Raw genomic sequence first — 19,041 nt, 5'->3', positions numbered from 1 at the left:
CCTTACAAACGTTTGTTTATAAAGGGCCTTAATGAGATACAAAAGGCATCTATTGATGCTAGAGTCCCTCAGTTTATTCCAGAGAATATCCCTTGAGACAGAGTCGAAGGCAGATTCCAAATCCAGAAAGGCAGCAAAAAGTGAGGACACATGAATTAGAGGAGTATTTCGCGATCAGATGGTCCAAAACCATACACTGATCTAAAGTAGAACACCCTTTCCTAAACCCAGCCTGTTCCTCTACTAGGATAGAATCATTTTCCAACCAGTCTCTGAATTTCCATAAAGATGTCTTGCATAGAGTTTACTCACTATGCTTAATAAACTGATTGGTCTGTAGTTATGGGGATAATTCTTGTTGCCTTTTTTATACAAGGGGATGATGACAGCTACCCCCCAGTCCTTTGGGATTTTTCCAGACTGATCAATATGAGAGAACAGTGAGGTTAGAACAGGGGCCTACCACTCTGCATTCCATTTTATCATTTCTGGTAGAATTACATTTGGGCCAGGAGCCTTCCCAGGCTTTAGAGTCTCAATAAGACGTTAAACCTCCGAGGGATCCACCAGGGGCCAGTTTGGTAAATTGTTAAAATCTTCAGAATTGATATTATGTTACTGTATCTCCATAGAGTTTCTTATAATGTTCCTCCTAAATACTAGATGAAACAGACTTATTTGATAAAGTTGATGGACCTTTTGAGAGATCTGAGACGAATCTCCAGAATAGAGCTGTGTTATTCTCCCTTACTGCCTTTCTGAGATCTTCCCAAGCTAACCTAGTTGATTCCTATTTATTCCTTCTTATAAAGGCCTTATACTGAGCCTTTTGGAGTTTTAGAGCTACTAAGGTCAGAGCCTCTAGATTTGTTCTATAGCTAACATAATTCATATTAAGAGATTTCTTTGTGCATCTGCACTCCTTGTCAAACCAAGGTCTATGGGAAACTGGTCTGGCACAAGTGGGTCTGGGGTTAGAAGACTTCAAAATCTTTTGTAGCTCCCACAGAATTAGTTCATAACCCCCCAGGCAAGATTATTGTCTGCTGCCACCAAGCTACGGGAGATGCCAGTAATAGTGTCAGAATGGAGAGTCTCAACAATGGTCTTCTCTAAGGAAATTTTCCATCTAGGGCGATGGTATTAATCGCCGTCTACCTTTCCAGAACTGATATTTGGCAATATAACTGCATGTAAGTCCATCATTTGTATGTTTGTCCTTAAAACTAGAGGCAAATGGTCACTGTCACAGAACGGGGCCACCTCGAACTGCTCAATGTGTTGGACAAAGTCTGCAGAGACCATAATATAATCAGTTATGCTAATTCTTTCGTCCAACCAATACATAAACTCTGTGGGGTAATCATTTGGAAGGGAACCATTCAATACAAAGAGATTAATACTACTTGTTATTTGATTTAGCAAAGTACCTGCAAAATTGACCTTTGTATCCTTTGATACTCTATATAAAGGCAAAATTACCCTACTAGACCTGGGGGGGCAAGAGCAATGGGTACCAGAACCGGTCCAAGCTTTGAAATCTCTTCCCACAATGAGCTGAGCCGAGGAGTAGACCTGCATTAAATGCTGCAAGTAGGATTCAAACAGAGCATGTTCTGTAACTTTAATAGTAGAGCCATAGCATAATGATCATAGTGGGGGAGCTCTTCTACCATTATATTTAGCAGGGAATAAATTAAAATATAAAGTCCTCCTTTGGCTCTACCATGTAAGGATGCCACTGCTGGAAGAAAAAAAATTTGTATCTATTCAAAGAGGGCTCCTCCATACACCAAGTTTCCTGCCCGAGAATTATATCAAAATTGGAAATAAACTCAATTGTGCTAACCTCCCTCATTCTACAGTGCCAAACCTTAGGTTCAATGATAGTAATGAAAAAACCTGATTGGTAGATGGCATGGCATTGGCATTTTGGAATATTGGAGTATCTGATTTATTTAGTCATGCCATTGGCCGTTATTCCCAGGCAACCTATTTGGAGGGAGAGTCATGATGTCTTCAGTCTCATTTCCCTTTGATAAAAAGATATGTCTTTCTGGATTAAATTCCTGTTGGGGTCTAAGCTGAGCTGATTCAAAGAGGTGTTTCTCACACCCTGATGTCTATAGTAATGAAGGCTGATAGTCTGGTAAAGCAGTTGTTGTAGAATTCTCATTAACAAAAGAGGAAACCTGCAAGTCCTGTGATGGTGGAGGAACCATTGATTCTGTCAGTGTCTTTCTTAACTCTTCCAGTCTGTTAGTAATCCTCAGATGGTCCACTTGAGAGAGGCTTCCAAAAGATCCTATTAATTCTGTCTCTACTGAATTGTCCAGTTGAGAAGCCCCTACTTCTGACAGTAGGTGGTCTGATACCTCATCCAGGGTTATTAATTCAGAAGCCTCTTCCAGAACCATTGGATCTTGATGAATCTCATCCACTCATTCTACTGAGCGACAGAGGGCCTTTTTACTTGCTATAGGAGGGCGTGGGAAAAGAGGGGTATCTTCTGAATTGTTAAATACCCTTGTTGGACAAATCCTCTTGAGTCTCAAGCTGGATTTCTGAGTTAAAATCAAGGAGGGAAAGACAGGAGTTTCGAAGGTGAGTATGACTCTCTGAAGCTGATTTGTATAATCCCAGCATTTCCACTAGACTAAGATCCAAAGGTTTTCTGGCACCTTTGAGCACACTTCTCAGGTGCCTGCTGGCCTGTCATTTGGATCTCCAGGATGGCAAATGTCCTCTGTAGGGGTGTATTAAGAGACATACTCTATGCAATTGTAAAATTAGGCACTGGGAACTATGTCGCTGCTCCTTGTCCTGCTCCTTCAAGGCCTTTGTCTGTGGAAAAGAGCAGTCTGCAGCCGAGATAAAGGAGCTCACAGATTCTTGCAAATTGCCACCCTGAGCTGAGATAGGGGGAGCTTTTGAGTTGGCTCTCATTTCAACAGTCAGCCTTGAAACTGCTTGTGCCAGCTTATCAGTATATTTTCTTAAAACATTCAACAACTCAAAAATAGAAGCTACTGTCAAGGCTGTAAGTTCAGAATAATTACACACTATTACATAGCAGATTCATTTGCCAAATCTGGCAAAATGATATCATTGTCTCTCACTAGGTCTTCCGTTCCCATATACTCAGTGTCCACACCTGCCGGGGGGGAGTAACAGTTTGATACAGGGATATTAAAAGAGTCTTTCTTACTAAAAACAAAATACTCAACGATCTTTGTTTGTTTCTGTGCCAGCTGTAAATTTATATCCTCTAATTCACAAGGGTGTTTACCATGACCCATAGCTAAAGTTATGAGTAGTTTATAAGTAATTTCACTCCTTCTTGCAGCCCAGCAGATAATAGCCCGGTAGCAACAGCGGGTATTCAACAGCACAGCAAAAGAACAGAGATAAAAGCAGGGAGACCACAAATCTAATAGTCTGATAGTCTATTAAGCTCAGTAGGGAATGAAGAAATAAAAATAAAATAAACTTGCAAAGCCTTCAGGGTTTTCAGCACATTTGCTTGGGTGCCGCCATCTTGGATCCTCCCACAAACTATTCTGGACTGTTTATAAAGTTAATATCTCTGCTACCTGGCATTACGTTTGATGACACACATGGCGTGGCCCGACAAAGTCCCATTTTTGTCACATCCAGCCCTCGTAACAAATGAGTTTGACACCCCTGCATTAATGTCATGCCCTTTGAGGGGAAAATCAGAATGAGTTAAATGTAGGGATGCACATTACCCTTTTTAACCTGTTTTGAAGCCATTTTTGATCCATCATGGAGTAAACCGGTATAGGGCTGCCATTTCACACATGGTTTTCCCCTTCCGGTAAAGAGCTGGATCTGAAGCAGTTTGCCATTTCAGACTGCACCGCTTTTCCCCGCTTTCCCCCCCCGTTTTTCACCCACGTGGGTGATCTCCAGCTTTTTTTTTTAATGTTCACTTTAGAGCACTATAGCGCTATAGTGCTATAACACAACACTCCAGGCATTCCAGTGGGGTTGATATAATGCTGTTGCATTATACTGTTATAGCGCTATAGCGCTCTAAAGTGAACGTTCAAAAAAAAGCCGGAGATCGCCCACGCGGGTGAAAAACGGCAAGGAAAAAACAGAACCGGGAGAGGAAACTGAAGACTACTTGGAAGCGGTTGACAGGTAAAACGCTTCAGCCCCGTTCGTGTGTGAAATTACAAATATATTCTGGTAGGGAACCGGTTCTAAAACGGTTCTGTCTGAAATGACAGACCAGAAACCGTTTGGGAACCGTTTCCTTTCTGGATTATATTGTCTGTCTGAAATTCCTCAACATTTCCATCTGTTGAATCCCTGTAGCTTGGAACTTCTCCAGATTTCCACTCATTCCATAACTTTTAGCCAGTCATCAGCATAAGAAACGAATGACCAGCTAATAGAGGTGTATATTAGAACTCAAGCGACTTAATTTCAAAATTTTGAAGAGCAGGCACACTATTGATGTCTGTTTTTTTTTTCTGTCTAAGCCCATATATAAATTGAATGTCTTCAGTAGCTCTAATTTCATCCCACAGTTTGAAAGAAACCCCTTGAAACATCAATAGTTGAGGTGAACTGGTGAAAGAGATCAATTCTTTTACATTCAGATTTAAAACATATTAGTAATTTATATTGTACTAGCCTGATACCCATGCTTCGCTATGATATTTAAGAACACATTTTGCCCCTTTACTACCCCCTTAGTGGTCATGTTTCTTAGAAATCTCTTTGTAGTGGGGGTTGACATCATAGGAATGCACTCCCCTTATTTTGGGTTTCTTGGTCCATGGGTTACAGCTTTAAGCACCCTGCACCCACTGCTGCACCTGACAGGTGTAGGACGTTGGGGGGAGTGTGTCTGAAGCTATGGGGTGGCTGGGCCAGCAGCATTGCTGCACCTCAGAGGTGGCTAGCCATTTCTGCTTCCCTCAACTGTCATTAGCTCTCTTTTTTTACCTCAGAACACTGACCTCTGCAGCTGACGAGTCAGAGAGTGGGGGATGCAAGGAGGCAACAGCCTGGCAGCCACATAGGAAGTAATGGGGGGAGCACATTTTACCCCTTTTGACCCCCTTCTTAATGAGCATCTACGTCATAGTAGGAGTGCTCTCCCCGAATTTCATTTTTCTAGGTCCAGGGGTTTTGCCTGGGTGTTGATTTTACAGTGAGGGGACTTTCTTTGATATATATAGATAACTTTTAAAAAGTATTAAATGGCCAGGTAACACTTAAAATAGGCCTTTGTACATTCCCACTCCTCTCCTTTCTTTTTCATTCTAGGAACTTGCAAACAAGGCTCCAGTATTTATTGCTTTCAGATCTGCCACCAAAAGAAGTGTACATTATGACGATGTACCAGAATATAAAGATCGATTAACTCTTTCGGAAAATTATACCTTATCAATAAGTAATGCAAGAATTGGTGATGAAAAGAGATTTGTATGCATGCTGGTAACGGAGGACAATGTGTTTGAAGAGCCTACAATAGTCAAAGTGTTCAGTAAGTACCAGCTACTAAAACAACTAAACAATATTGATGGCTAGTGTGTGTCCCTTCACATAGAGAATTCTTATTAAGTAATAGGAAGCAAAGCATCATTCAGTGGAGCTAGGCATTCTGCCATAAATAAAAGACCTATTTTGTGTGCAGTATTTGTGTAAGAGAATGAGTAGTAACCTGTGTGTAGACATGAACTCCAAATGGCAGCTTCAAGGAAGTCAAGTGTAAAAGTATGATAATACTAGTTGGGTTTTTTTATATGGAGATCTTTTTATTAATATGGAAAATAGAAAAATGAAACCAATAGGAAAACGCTTAATTCTTAGGTACTAAACCTGGCTTCCAAGCAATTCTCAATAGATGAGTTTACAGAAGCTCAGAAAGGAAGGTTTGGGTACTTTCTTGCAGTCTAAGCTTCTCAGGTTGCCAAACTTGTAAACACAGAAATCCTTCCTTATAGAAGGAAGAAGACACACAGACAAGTATTTCTGGGGTATAAGCATTTGATAGTCGAAGCACCTTTTGTCGGATCCAATTAAGTGAGCTTTGATGCTTGACAGCTTATACCCCCAAATTCTTGTTGGTCTCTAAGGTGCTATAGGACCCAAATCTAGTTGTTCTACTGCAGACCAACATAGCTACCTTCTGAAACAAGCATTTCTGATTGACAGAGATTACTGGTAGTTCAGATAAATACTTTATTCAAAGCAACAAGTTGAGATGAATACAATGCAATTTGTATATTTCTGGCACCAATTCATATCCTGCCCTGAGCCTGCCCATGCGGGGAGGGTGGAATATAAATTGAAAATATAAATATATAAAATAAAAAATCCTGGTTTTTATCACGAGTCAGTTTTTGGTTACACATTTATATTATATATATATGAGCTTATAAGAAACAATCAACTCAAAGAAGAATCATTTGTAAAGAACTCATGAGAAATATATTTGTGAGCAAGAAACCGGAACAATGCTTTCTGTTGACCAGCACCTATTTGTTTTTACTGAAGTGTGCAGTGGAAAAGTCCTCATCTCTTTAACTAGCTAAAAGAACAAGGACAATAAAACAGTAGACTTTCCCAAAATTTACCTTTGATCAATGACCCAAGAAAAGCATTTTAGTTGTTTCACAAAGAGCTTTTGCAAGAGCATCTAGAATTTCTCCTTTTAGCAAACAGTATCCTCAACAAAGTAAACATTGATTATACAGACAATAGGATTATGTTTGCTAACTCCAACTTCTGCATACTCTTAAGTCTTTTCTGACAGGCTTTGCTAGCTTTTAGGTCAGACTGAGGTCAGCTAAATCAGGAGATCATAGGCCTTTCATAAAACATAATTGTAAATCTAAAAGGAATACAAATTCAGATCCAAATTACACATCTGCTTAATCTACTCTAATCTCTGAACAGGATCATGCATAAAAAGAAATGCAGACTCAATATGGAGATAGTATAAGTATATGATCTGTGCAAGTTTCCCTGCCTATGTCACAGAAAAGCCACAAGTTTTTCACGCATCTTGTGGCCATTTTCAGCAATACAGAAAAATGTAGTGTGGGTAGGAAATTGCATGAATTTGTTTATGCCCCATTACTATTTCTTTGCCCTTTATATTAACAATTTTTTCTCTCTGGTGAAATCTTTTTAAGGAAACTGAAAAATAAATTAATTCCATTCCCTGTTTTAGCTCTGGGATGAAATGAAGTTCATGAAAATGCCAGATGATCATATGACTTCATTGTTATGGTTATCGAATGCCAGTTCAAGGTTATCATAACACTGTTTCATATAATATTATTTTATGGTACACATGAATAGTAATAATGAAAGTTCAGTATATTGGTACGGTGAAGAAATACTATGAATTGGTAATTTAGCTGAGGTAGCAAAAATACCAGAGGCCCTTAACAACTGGAATTTTCTGAATTTAAACATATGAAACAAGGTACTTAGAACTTTTACATTTAAATCAATTTCCATAATAGAAAGGGAGGAATCTGTAAGGTCCATATGGTTACTTAATGAAGTGTATAAATTACATCTACAGATGAATTTTATACTTGTTTTTACCTGTGTCTGAAAATGAGATATGTCCCTGGAGTCAGGTTGATTCCCAGATCTTGAATTAAAGGACTGGCACCATCAAGTAACATGTTGTGTTGGTTTATGGAACAGTTAGTACCTGCTCATAGCATTCACTGGATTATTTGGGTATCATTGTCAGCCAGCTTTCTTAGCAAACCTTGTCAGCAACTATCTGCATCTTCCAAAGTGTATCTTTCCTTATGTTCATACTTACCTTGCACTGTTAAAGACCGAGAGAACTATTCTTACAGGTTTCCTGGCACTGTAATCTTCTAAACCAAGAGTTAAGTAGCTTGCAGAAATTTCTAGCATCTCTAATCCAATGCTATTAACTTCTTGAGCTTAAGTATATTGCTACTTCAGTAGATGTGCCACTGTAAAGAGGTTAGTCTTCCACATGATCCAAGGTACACTTAAGTATAACAGCTCAATGCCAACTATGTTTGTTCAGAAACAAGTCGTAATGATTTCAGTGGGGCGTGCTTTCAAGTTACTGTGCTTTAGGAATGCAGCCTAAGAATATATTAAGTAGCTAGTGATTCTCCTCAACCTCACCTCTTTTAACCCTGCTTAGATAAGGTTGTCCAGCAGAAGTCATGAGCCATTTACAGCCACTGAGGCTATTTTCAGAAACGATGTTGACATCAGTTTTATACTTCCTACATTTGTAAACTGAATGAAGACCACCATTCAAGTAAAATGTATTTGAGTGGTAACAGTGCCACTGATGTGACAAGTAATAGGGAGAATGCCAAAAAAAATGAAATAAACTTTTCAAAATGAAAAGGACAATAATATTTTAATCCTATTCTTAATTATACATATATCACTATCATACATCTAAATCCAACTTTGGTCCCACTTGGTACTTGGGGGGGGGGCAGTGGGAGAGCTTCTAGTGTCCTGGCCCCATTGCTGGACCTCCTGATGGTACCTGATATTTTTGGCCACTGTGTGACAGAGTGTTGGACTGGATGGGCCATTGGCCTGATCAACAATGGCTTCTCTTATGTTCTTATGTAGATTAAAAAATGTGCACAATGGAGCCATGTACAGATAGGAAAGTTTTAGTCTGAAAACTGCAAAAAAAAAAAGTATGAGGAGGGTAAGCCACAAAATAGTTAACAAGTGATGTCTGCACATATATAGATTTTAAAAAAAACTTGGCAAATCTAGAAACCCAGGACACAATGTGGGGATACGAAAAACAGCCACAAGGGGGAAAAATGACTGGATGGCTGTTTTGGTATCTTGGGGAGGGAGCAGAAAATGGAGCAATTATACAGGTTGAAGAGAGAGTTAAAATGGAGGGTGGGAGAGAAATTAAACAGTGATTTTACAGGTTGACAGTAAAATGGTGACTTGGGGGTGTGGGTATTGGGGAAAAAGGAACAACAAAAGGAAATAAAGCAGGGACCAGTTAGGATTTTTGTTCCTCCCCACAAGTTATCTTTGTCTTGTTTGTATATTATTTCACTATTTAATGAGGCTAATGAAGTAAAGTTAAAGTCTGATCAATTAAACTAGCGGTAGTGATGTTAGTTTTTGCACCAAAAATGAATAGGAGTCTTGTGACACCTTAAAGATAATGCATTCTCACTGACAGTCCACAGTAAGCAGACTGTTTCCATCTTTTTTTAATAACTTTGCATGTATGACCAACAAAAGCTTATGCTAGAATAAAAATGTATTTCTCTTTAGGATGCTACATAAGCAGTAGCTCTAGCCACAAATGTGTCAGAACATAATGTGACTCCTGTAGTTCTTTCTTTACCAAACTCTCCCATCTAGTGTCCATGATGTGTAAGTCACTTTTTTAAAACATGGCACTGTTAAACCTTGAACCAGAATGCCATCACTGCAGTTCCCTGTCATATCTCCTTAATAAATCTCTTTTAAAATACTTTCCAATGCCTGTGGTCACAGTAAAATAGACATATATTATACTGGATATCTCATAAAGATGATTTCTGTAGCAAATCATGTGTCATTTGTAAGGAAACCTCACTTTCATTACAGCAATGAAAATTCACATAACTTAAATGTTTTGTCTCTGGAAAATTAGAAAATCTTTATTTAAACCACTGTTTTCTTCTTAATATTTTGTGTGTATTTCAATACAGAACAACCATCACAACCTACAGTTGTAGATCAAGCAACATTTTTGGAAACAGAAGAGCTAAAAATGGTAAATGAGCATCTTCACTGTATATATTTCTAATGACTGATTGATCTGTTTGGCTGTTTCACCCTGAATCTGGTGTATTAGAACTTGTGGATGGGTGGGTGGACGGGGGCGTATACAGCAAATGCTAGAAAGATTGCATTAAGTACATTGAAGGCCAAGTGAAATGCTCCCTCTAAGTATTGCTCCCTCTAATTCTACTTTGCGAGCTACAGGCATTAAAGTTGTGAGTGAATGATTTGGCTGTGCATAAATTAGTTTGCTCTGGAGCCATCCTTCCTGAGCGAAGACAAAAATGTGTGAGCTGGAGGCTAAAAAACTGTGAGCTAGCTCACACTAACTCAGCTTAGAGGGAACACTGGCCAAGTGTTTGTTATGCTGCTGTTTATCCTTAAAATGGATCTACAGGGGCAGGTGCTGATTGGGCTTATTGCACTGGGAAGGGGGTGGCATTTGCTTTATTCTGTGCTTTTGCCCAGTCAAAACTAGACTTTACTGAGAAAGGCGGCCTTTTTCCCTAACAGAGTGTATATGAACCAGGGGATGGTTTTTATCAGTAAATAGCACAGAGGGAAAGACTTAAGTTCTCCTTTCCTGCGCTGTGATCCTAAGCCATGTCATTCCCAACCCCCCACATCTAAGCAGCTGCTTTTTAAACTACACAGCAGGTGGAAACAGTCACTAATCCACAACATAATATATAGTTTAGTACTTTATCAATGCCAGGCTGTTTAATTTGGTAGTAGCTCTTGTTTCAGGCCTTTGGGAAGAAATCTTTCCTAGTCTTGCTCTGCAAAGACCTGTAACTGGAGATTCTAAGATCTAAGTCTTTGACCTTATATATACAAAACAGTTATCTACTATGGAACTGGTATGAGATAAATTATTGCTGGAGGTTAGAATGTTGAATGAGGTCTGGGGAGACCCTGTTCATTTCGAAACGCGGTGGGTACTTTGGCCAGTCACTCTCTGTCAGCCTCACCTACATCACAGGTAGATTGAAGGACAAAAAGGAGGAGGGAAGAACCATGTAATCTCCTTGGAGGAAGGGCAAAATAAAAATACATACTGAATAAATCTATAAAACATGTAGCAACTTGGCCCTAAATATTCTACTGTTTTAATGGCACAACCATACTACTTGGTATATTTATTTTGTTTACAGATTTACTTTGTGCAGGATTTTTAAAACTAAGAGTACAGGGAAAATCTCATTTGTTGATTTGAATTGAATTGAGAAATAGTTGGATAGTCACACACGGTAATCCTTACCGCTATTCTAAACCCAATTTTTTCCAGGTATAACTAACCAAATCAGTGAGAGTCAGACTAATGAGTGACACTTGAAACAATTAGTGAGGGGATTTTGTGCCTCTGTTCTTCAGTCATTCTACCCTCACTTCTGATTTAGTACTTTAAAACTAAACCAGTTAGGGACCACTCATGCTGTCTCTTAGATGTGTCTGACACAGCAACTATAAATATGGGTACAAATGAACAAGCAACTCTGTAAGGTTTTTGTCTTTGTTTTTTCAGTTGGGGGAATGTATTTCAAATGAAGGTTATCCAGAGGGAAACCTTACATGGTACAAGAATGGAATGGTTTTAAAGCCTGTTGAAGGAGGTAAGTTTCAGATATGGTGCACTCATTCTGCTGAGGGGTGTGTTATGTTTGTGCACCTTCACAAATCTGTACCAGCTAATCCAGTTGGGTTATTTTTAGTCGCTTGTTAAGAGTGTTCATAAAATTGGCACCTTAATCCTTTTAAACAAAGCTACAACTGGTATAGCAAAAGTATTGTGACTGGTATGGCAAAAGTATCATGATACACATTTTTATAGTGACTTCAGCAAAGAAATTCAAAGTAGTTCTTTTAAAATATGTTATTTTGAGGAATCGTATTGTGTTATTGGTCGCTCATGAAAGTTTCTGTTCCCAGAGGTGCATAACAGCTACCCCTAAGTCATAAACATGGTAATACATATATATGTGTTTCTTTCTGTGTTTGTTCATGCTATATATATTATATCTGTCCACTGTTCTTTATTATTAAAGTCTGTTTAGGCCTCTCAAGAACACACGCATCACATATTTACAAGTAGCGGGCTAAATATAAATAAACAATAAGTAGTTGCAGATGACAATAAAAACCATGCATTTTCCTCCCAAAGCTGTTGTCATAAATGAACAAACAAATGTGGATAAAGCAAGTGGACTCTACACCGTGATATCTTCTCTGGAATATATGCCAACAAAGGAAGACAAAAATGCACATTTCACCTGTACAATGACATATTACGGACCAACGGGACGAGAAATACTACGGTCAGAATCTGTACGCTTCGATGTTCACTGTAAGTTCATTTATCCTTGTCTATGCAGCATTAAAAGCTTAGCATTCCAAGATCGTGTTACTTTTCAGATAATGGAAGGGTTGTGGTCCTCTCACAGGATTTGTAGCTCAGTGGTAGAGCATCTGCTTGGCCTGTACACGGTCCCAGTTTCAATCCCCAGCATCTCCAGTTAAAAGGAACAAGAAGTAGATGATAGACCTCTTCCTGAGATCCTGGAGAAGTCTGAGTAGACAGTACTGACTTTGATGAACTAATGGTCTGATTCAGTATAAGGTGTGTTCATTGATAACATGCCACGGATAGCAAATAAATATTGGTGAGCAGCAGATGAGGTTACTCTGGCCATTTAGAAAAAACTTGAGGATGGAAATGACCTGTTAATCCTTTCTTTTAACTTTAAAAAAAAATTAATTAGGAAAAAAAGTGCAACACATAAAAGAGTAGAACATAAAAATACAATACAAAACAAAGATCCTATTTAACAAACTGACATACCTTTTGCATTATTGGTTTCCAAATCAGCTCAGTCTGTTGTGTGTGTTTTCCATTCCTTTAAAACCATCAATTTCATCAGTTGATAGGTCTCTAAACTTTTTTGTGCCCATTCTTAGATTGTTGGAGCTTTTGCCTGTTTCCAGTGCCTCCCAAATACAATTCTAGCAGCTGTGATTAGATGTAAAACTATGGACCATAGATTATTAGGAAACTTTACTACATAGTTGAGCAGAAAAGCCTCAGTTGTAAAGGAAAATCAGATCTGAAACTGGCCTTTGTTTACATCAAGATTGCCAGTTATTTTTAGCTCATATACAGGTGGGTCCACCACATAGGGTAAAAATTAGCTCTGTATGATTTACAATGCCTTTGAATATATGATTTTTGCCCACTCTTTGAAAAAACTTCCGAAACCAAATACTTAAAGTCACTAAAGAAGATAAGGGTTCTCAACCTTATCAAATGCTTCTTTTTTTTACATCCAGAAGAGAAATACCACACTAAGCTTGTTACAGTGTATATATTAAGTTTAGAACTTTTCTTATATTTGTGTATATATACAGGTCTTCCTGGAACTAAGCCTTTTTGGTCCAGGACAATGTAGCTGCTAATTACCCTCTTAAGCCTGCATACTAATAGAGAGGTTAAAATCTTACAGTGACAATTAAATAGACTTATAGGGTGACTAGCAGTAAAGCCCGTTGTGAATGTAGGGTGATAGTGATATGATCGTAAATTGGCTAGATTTGACTCGTTTTGGTATTAGTACTATTTTGGATTAAGTTCATGTTGATGGAAGAGATCCATTGACAAGGGTAGTATTTATTGCCTTTAATAATGATTGAACTTAGACTCTAGTAAAGCCTTATATTCTGGCATCAGTCCATCCAGACTGGGTGCTTTATTTTTCTTTCGTTTTTTTAACACAGTCATTAGTTCCTCAGCCACAAATGAGGCTTCCAAAATAGCATTATCATGCTCACTTATTTGGGGTAACTTAACCTTCTCCAAGAAACTATTTATGCACTGTTGGTGAGGTTTTTGTGACACATATAGCTCTTCATAAAAGGTAGCAAATTCCTTAATTATCTGACTATCTATTTTTGAATTGCTACTATAGTGTTTGTAGCTTTTTAAAAAATAATTTATGAACAAGCAGTTTATCTAGTCTATCCCCGTGAGTGAAATATTGCTGCTTAATATATTGCTTATTTTATGAATTCTAACTGTCAAAATCATATAACTTAGATCTTGCCTCATTAACCAGTTTCAGATTCTCAGACTTATGCTTTGCCTCTAGTACTTTAATTATATTGATACATTTGCTATGCTGTTTCTCTTAGCCTTCTAATATGCATTGAAGTATGATGGCTAAGCCCCTAAAATAGGCTGCCCCTGCCTCTTAAACACTAATATGCGAAACCTCCTGACACTATATTAAGTTTGAAGTAGATGTGCATTTCATCTTGTAGCCTTTCCCTTCCTTTCTGGTTAGACAGCAGATCATTCTCAAACCTCAAGCTTTTAGATGTATCTCTTTTTAAGGCAAAATTGAGGGAGATTGTAGCATTATCATCTGCAAATATATTGGCCTCAGTTTTAGTCTGTACAATGTTACCAACTAGAGAATAGACGAAAAAGAAATCTGTACATGAATATGAGTTATGTTGTATTGATAAAAAGGTATAATCACTAACTGTAGGATAGAGATTTTGCCGAATATCAATTAAGTTAAACTTATTAATAGACTTCTTAAACTTATAAGGCAGGGTACATGCATTATTTATTTTTTGAGACCTATCTAGTGCACTGCTCATGACACAGTTAGAATCTCCTCTTATTATGAGGTCTCCAGAGTTAAATTGTATAAGTTGTTCTTGTAATTCCTTAAAGAAGATATTTTGAGGATGATTAGGAGCATAGATATTACTAATAGTTACTAGACGATTGTTGATGAAGTCTTTCTAAAGTAGATGCCTTCCATTTTTATCCAATAGTGTGCTTGTAATTATCACATTCAGGTTTTTAACATATATAGCAAAACCTTTTGTTATCAACTGCTGTAACCTTGTTTGATGTAGTGGTTAAGAGTGCGGACTCTAATCTGGGACAACCGGATTTGATTCCCCACTCCCCCACATGCAGCTGCTGATGTCACCTTGGGTCAGTCATAAGTTCTTTCAGAGCTGTTCTCTCAAGGGCAGTTCTCAAGAGAATTCTCTCAGCCCCACCTACCTCACAGGGTGTCTGTTTTGGGGAGGGGAAGTGAAAGGGATTGTAAGCCGCTCTGAGACTCCTTCAGGTAGTGAAGGGTGGGGTATAAGTCCTATCTCCTCCTACTACTCCTACTCCTTCACAAGTACTGAAACATTGTCTTAAAATCTTCAAATAGTTTATAACTTAAATTCAGTTGTAAGTAGCTCTCAGATGCTTTCAAGAGGAGTTGCTAAATTTGGTGAAAATCTCTTACCAAGAGAGAGGTTTTTTTTGGCATTTTTACTAATAAATAAAACTTTAAAATTACATACTAAATTAGTACAAGTTTAAACATGGAGACTTAGATTGCGGTCACACGCGCAAGATAATGCGGGGGGGAAGCGAGGCTATTTCCTCTGTTGCAATTTGACCCACAGTTGCACAATCACACAGTCCCTGGGAGCTGCGGGAGCAGCCCACCACTGCGTGATCAGATGCACCCGCGGGTGAATCGGGGTTTTTTTGCCATGTGTTTCCATTGCACTTCAATAGGGGATTGATGAATCACATCTCCACACTAAGTGTTCCCGATCTGAGCATCCCGACACCATGAGAGCGCACTGGTGCAATCACACGGGAAAGTCCATTCCTGGCCCGTAGCAAACCGTTTGCTACTGGATTTTCCCTAGTGTTTTTTTACTCCGCTTCTGTGGTGGAACAAAATGTGTTGCCAACGGGTGCGGGACGCCTGGCAGATGTTCTCGTGTGATCGTGCCCTTAAAATCCGCCCGGCATTTGTGCCTATGGCACGGCTAATTCTGCATGTGATCGCACCCTTAGTAGCTATAAATCCCTAAGGTTTGCCAAAAGATTGCAACCAAGCATAATATGCCACAGCTACAGCTAATAACAATTAGTAGAATACTGCTTAACTAAAAAGCACTTAACTATAAATCCTTATAACTCACCAGAAGGTTACAACAAAGTTTAAAATACCGCAACTACTACTAATAAAATACTACTAAACTGCTTTTAGTGTTTTCCTTAGTGCTATACTTAGAAAAGCAGCCCTTCATTAGATGTTATAAAAATAAACAACTTATGAATTAAAGATGCCAAAATACATCAATTGCAATGGGGGGGATTGGCATTTTGTCCTTCAGTTCCCTTTTTTGACATGGCTGCAAGCTGCTGCTGGAATTAAATAGTGGCGGTGCTGAGGTGGTACACTGTGCTCAGGTCTGGGCAGATTCCTCTTCCGGTCTTCCTGTTCCCTTATTGTTTGTCAGGAGGACAGGGAGGTGTTGCTCTGGCCAAGCACTGATGGGGGGAGCAGGTCTGTTAAAGCTTCATATCGACTTCATCCTTCCCACCTGCTAATGCTATTTTATGCACATGGATCAGCATGAAAAAGATACAGAAATGGGTGAAAATGGACAAAAATGTTAATGAAAAACCTTCGCGGGATGAAAATGCTTTAAACATAAGGAATTATTTAAATTAAAGTATGAAGAAATGCATTTTTTCTTTGGAGGTTTGAAATGAGCAAATCCTTCACTCTGAGTCTTCCCCCTTTCCAGGCAGAGAACAGGAAGGAAGATGGGAAGTCAGTTCAATTGTTTCTCAGACTTACCTCAGTCTATCTTCATACAAATGCTAATAGGTCAAGACAATGGTCTTGATGGTCAAGATGGTCAAGATCCCCCCCCCAAGCAGGGAACAGAGATTTGGAAGTGTTAAATATTAGAGAGGTTTTGGGAAGGAAATTCTGGAGACTTCAGGAAAAGCTTCTCTAACATGGTCTGACCTGGTCAGTGAGTGGGGAAAAGAGAGGTTTAAAAAACCCTCAGGGGAGCAAAGAGGAAATGCTCTTTTGTGTTGAGTCCATTAGAGAAGGCCTGGATAGCTGAAGGAAGCTTGAAGGTAATGGGAACCTGGAGAGATCTGTAACTTCCTACGCTAAGGAGTCTGTCCTATATTTTAACATCTGATAAGGCATGTATAGAGAGAGGGACAGAGGATTTACATTTTACCCATTTCTTTTGAGTCCCTTGCTCAATCTGGTGCTGTGCTAAAAGTATGCTTATGGACATTTACTTTTAAATAAATACTTTATAACTTTTGATGCTGGTAGCACCAGGGAGAAGGTAGGCAGTTGGCAAGTGACTATTCCTTCAGGAGTACACAAGGCAGTAAACTGTCCCCATGGTTACCAGGCGCTGGGCAGTGGGAGACACAGAGGCAAGGCCTCAGAACTTGGAAAGGAAGCTGGGAGTTCTCACCCTCCCAGTGGGCAATTCCTACATAGGTCAGGTGGTGGTGGCAGGTTACCGGAGAGAGAGAGAGAAATCTCTCCAGGTGTTGGGAAAACCTTGGAGGCCAGGGTGGAACAGGGCCTGCAGGCCAGAGCATCCCCATTCTGCTACATATAAGGTATTTGCAAACTAAACTTTTTGTGATCATATAGTGAAGAAACAAGTCCTTCTGCAAGCATTCAGCAATAAATATACAATTGATACCCAACACATATTCTGGGTCAGTTGCATCCAAATTCTCCTGGCAACTGCAATCAGATGTGAAAGTTGCAAGTACCTACTGACTTAAACCCACTATATGTCTCTCTGTGTGTGTGTGTGTGTGTGTGTGTCTTCCCCCTTTCTAACTAGAGTATATTTTGGAAATGATCTGACATTTTCATTTCTTTAAATATTACCCCTTTTAAGGTTCCCTGATTGAAAATAACTAGACAGAAGATGCTTTCTTAGTGAGTTTCATTACTCCCTTGACTTCTATGGTACAGAAAACATTGCAGTTAGGAATTATCTTTTGAATTAACAGCCTCTTTCACCCCACTCATACACACATAGAAAAGTAAATTTGTATAGTCCTCAAGTTACAGTGCTGGTTCAGGGCTTGTCCCACAGTAGCTTTAAAGGAGAAAATGGCTCCTATTGCTTTTTCAGAATCCATAATTTATAAACAGCTTTAATAATGAGTGAGGCAGAGAAGTTTTAGCGGAAACGGGTGAAAGATGCAAGAAAAGAATGTCAGCAAGTAGAAAGCTACAATTGTCTATTTACTCGCCAGATCAATAAAAAGACTTTTAATAGTACATGCCCATTGATCTTAAAGAAGGGTGCAACTCTGGTTAGGATTGCACTGGTATGAAAGAAAGATTGGGTCTTGAGGGTATTAAAATGGTAGCAGAGCTTGGAGCAACAACTCCAGATGAGAGAAGAGGAAAAGAAATCAATAAGCTCTAAGAATTAAAGCCTGTATGTTTGTTCTAATAACTGCCCAGTTGCATTGAAACTACAATATAGATTGCTTATATTTCAGGATAGTTTTTTTTAAAACCCTTTTTATTAGTATTTGGCTTATTGATTGCTAAAATTATAACACAGCTGGTACAAAAGGTCTAAAAGAAACCAGTGATAATAATATAGTGTAAGACATGCTCAGTGGTAATGATGAAAACCTTAATTTGAAAGGTGAAAGGTAGCTGACTAGGTTTAGAAATGCAGAAAAGTGTAAGAAGTAGAGATAGATTAACATGTACCAAAGTATAAAGTGTAAGAGTACAATATTTTTCAAGTACAAAAATATCCTTTATTTGGACTGCTGTTCTGTAATGCTGTAGAGTTTCTTTATCATGTTATGAGTTCTTAATAACTTCAGGCTCACTTGAGCACTCCAATAATTACTTTCATGGTACAACACCCAGACCTCATTAAGCAACTGTGACAGGCTAGGGAACGGAAGTAGCTCAGTGGCATGCCTAGAAAGTTTATGACGCATACTGAAGAAAGAAGAATAAATTTTTTCTCAAGTCTGTGTTTGAATCATCAGGAAACAAGAAGATATAAAGGGGAATGGGACCACTAAAAACTGCCAGGATTTTTTAAAAATTTGTTGGTGCTTTAAATAGGATTGTTGTATTCAGTAGCACTGATGTGTCCTTTAAGGAATCAGCTGCATACACATTTGTTAGAGTCATAAACTTATTTTAATTTTCATAGCTGCAGATTCTGCTGCTGAAAGCAAAGGGCGCTGACATCAGTAAAATGATACATATTCTATGAAAAAGAGGCTGCTGGTATTTCAGTATGTCATAAGAACTCTTTATAATTCAAATTGAAGATTTTGAAACTTTTTTAAAATGCTGAAGCAAGAAATAATAAATATAGTGATCAACT

The 19,041-nt window shown here is 38.6% G+C and overlaps 1 protein-coding gene across 1 annotated transcript in view; it reads left to right on the top strand.

Annotated features, from left to right (window-relative positions):
• LOC107106240 (CD166 antigen-like) overlaps positions 1–12,154 on the top strand; it is a gene marked incomplete at its 3' end in the record, with an annotated part of 181,981 nt that extends 169,827 nt beyond the window's left edge. Inside the window, exons 3-6 of the mRNA XM_015406355.1 lie at positions 5,305–5,524; positions 9,738–9,802; positions 11,336–11,423; positions 11,972–12,154. Of these exons, the coding sequence (XP_015261841.1) occupies positions 5,305–5,524; positions 9,738–9,802; positions 11,336–11,423; positions 11,972–12,154 (556 nt within the window). The remainder of the gene's footprint in view (positions 1–5,304; positions 5,525–9,737; positions 9,803–11,335; positions 11,424–11,971) is intronic.
• Positions 12,155–19,041: the final 6,887 nt, after the last annotated feature.

Source organism: Gekko japonicus, unplaced genomic scaffold, assembly GCF_001447785.1.
Source record: "Gekko japonicus isolate JY-2015 unplaced genomic scaffold, Gekko_japonicus_V1.1 scaffold2466, whole genome shotgun sequence".
Classification (NCBI taxonomy): Eukaryota; Metazoa; Chordata; class Lepidosauria; order Squamata; family Gekkonidae; genus Gekko; species Gekko japonicus.
Note: the sequence above shows the minus strand (reverse complement) of the source record. Positions and strands in the feature narration are given on the sequence as shown.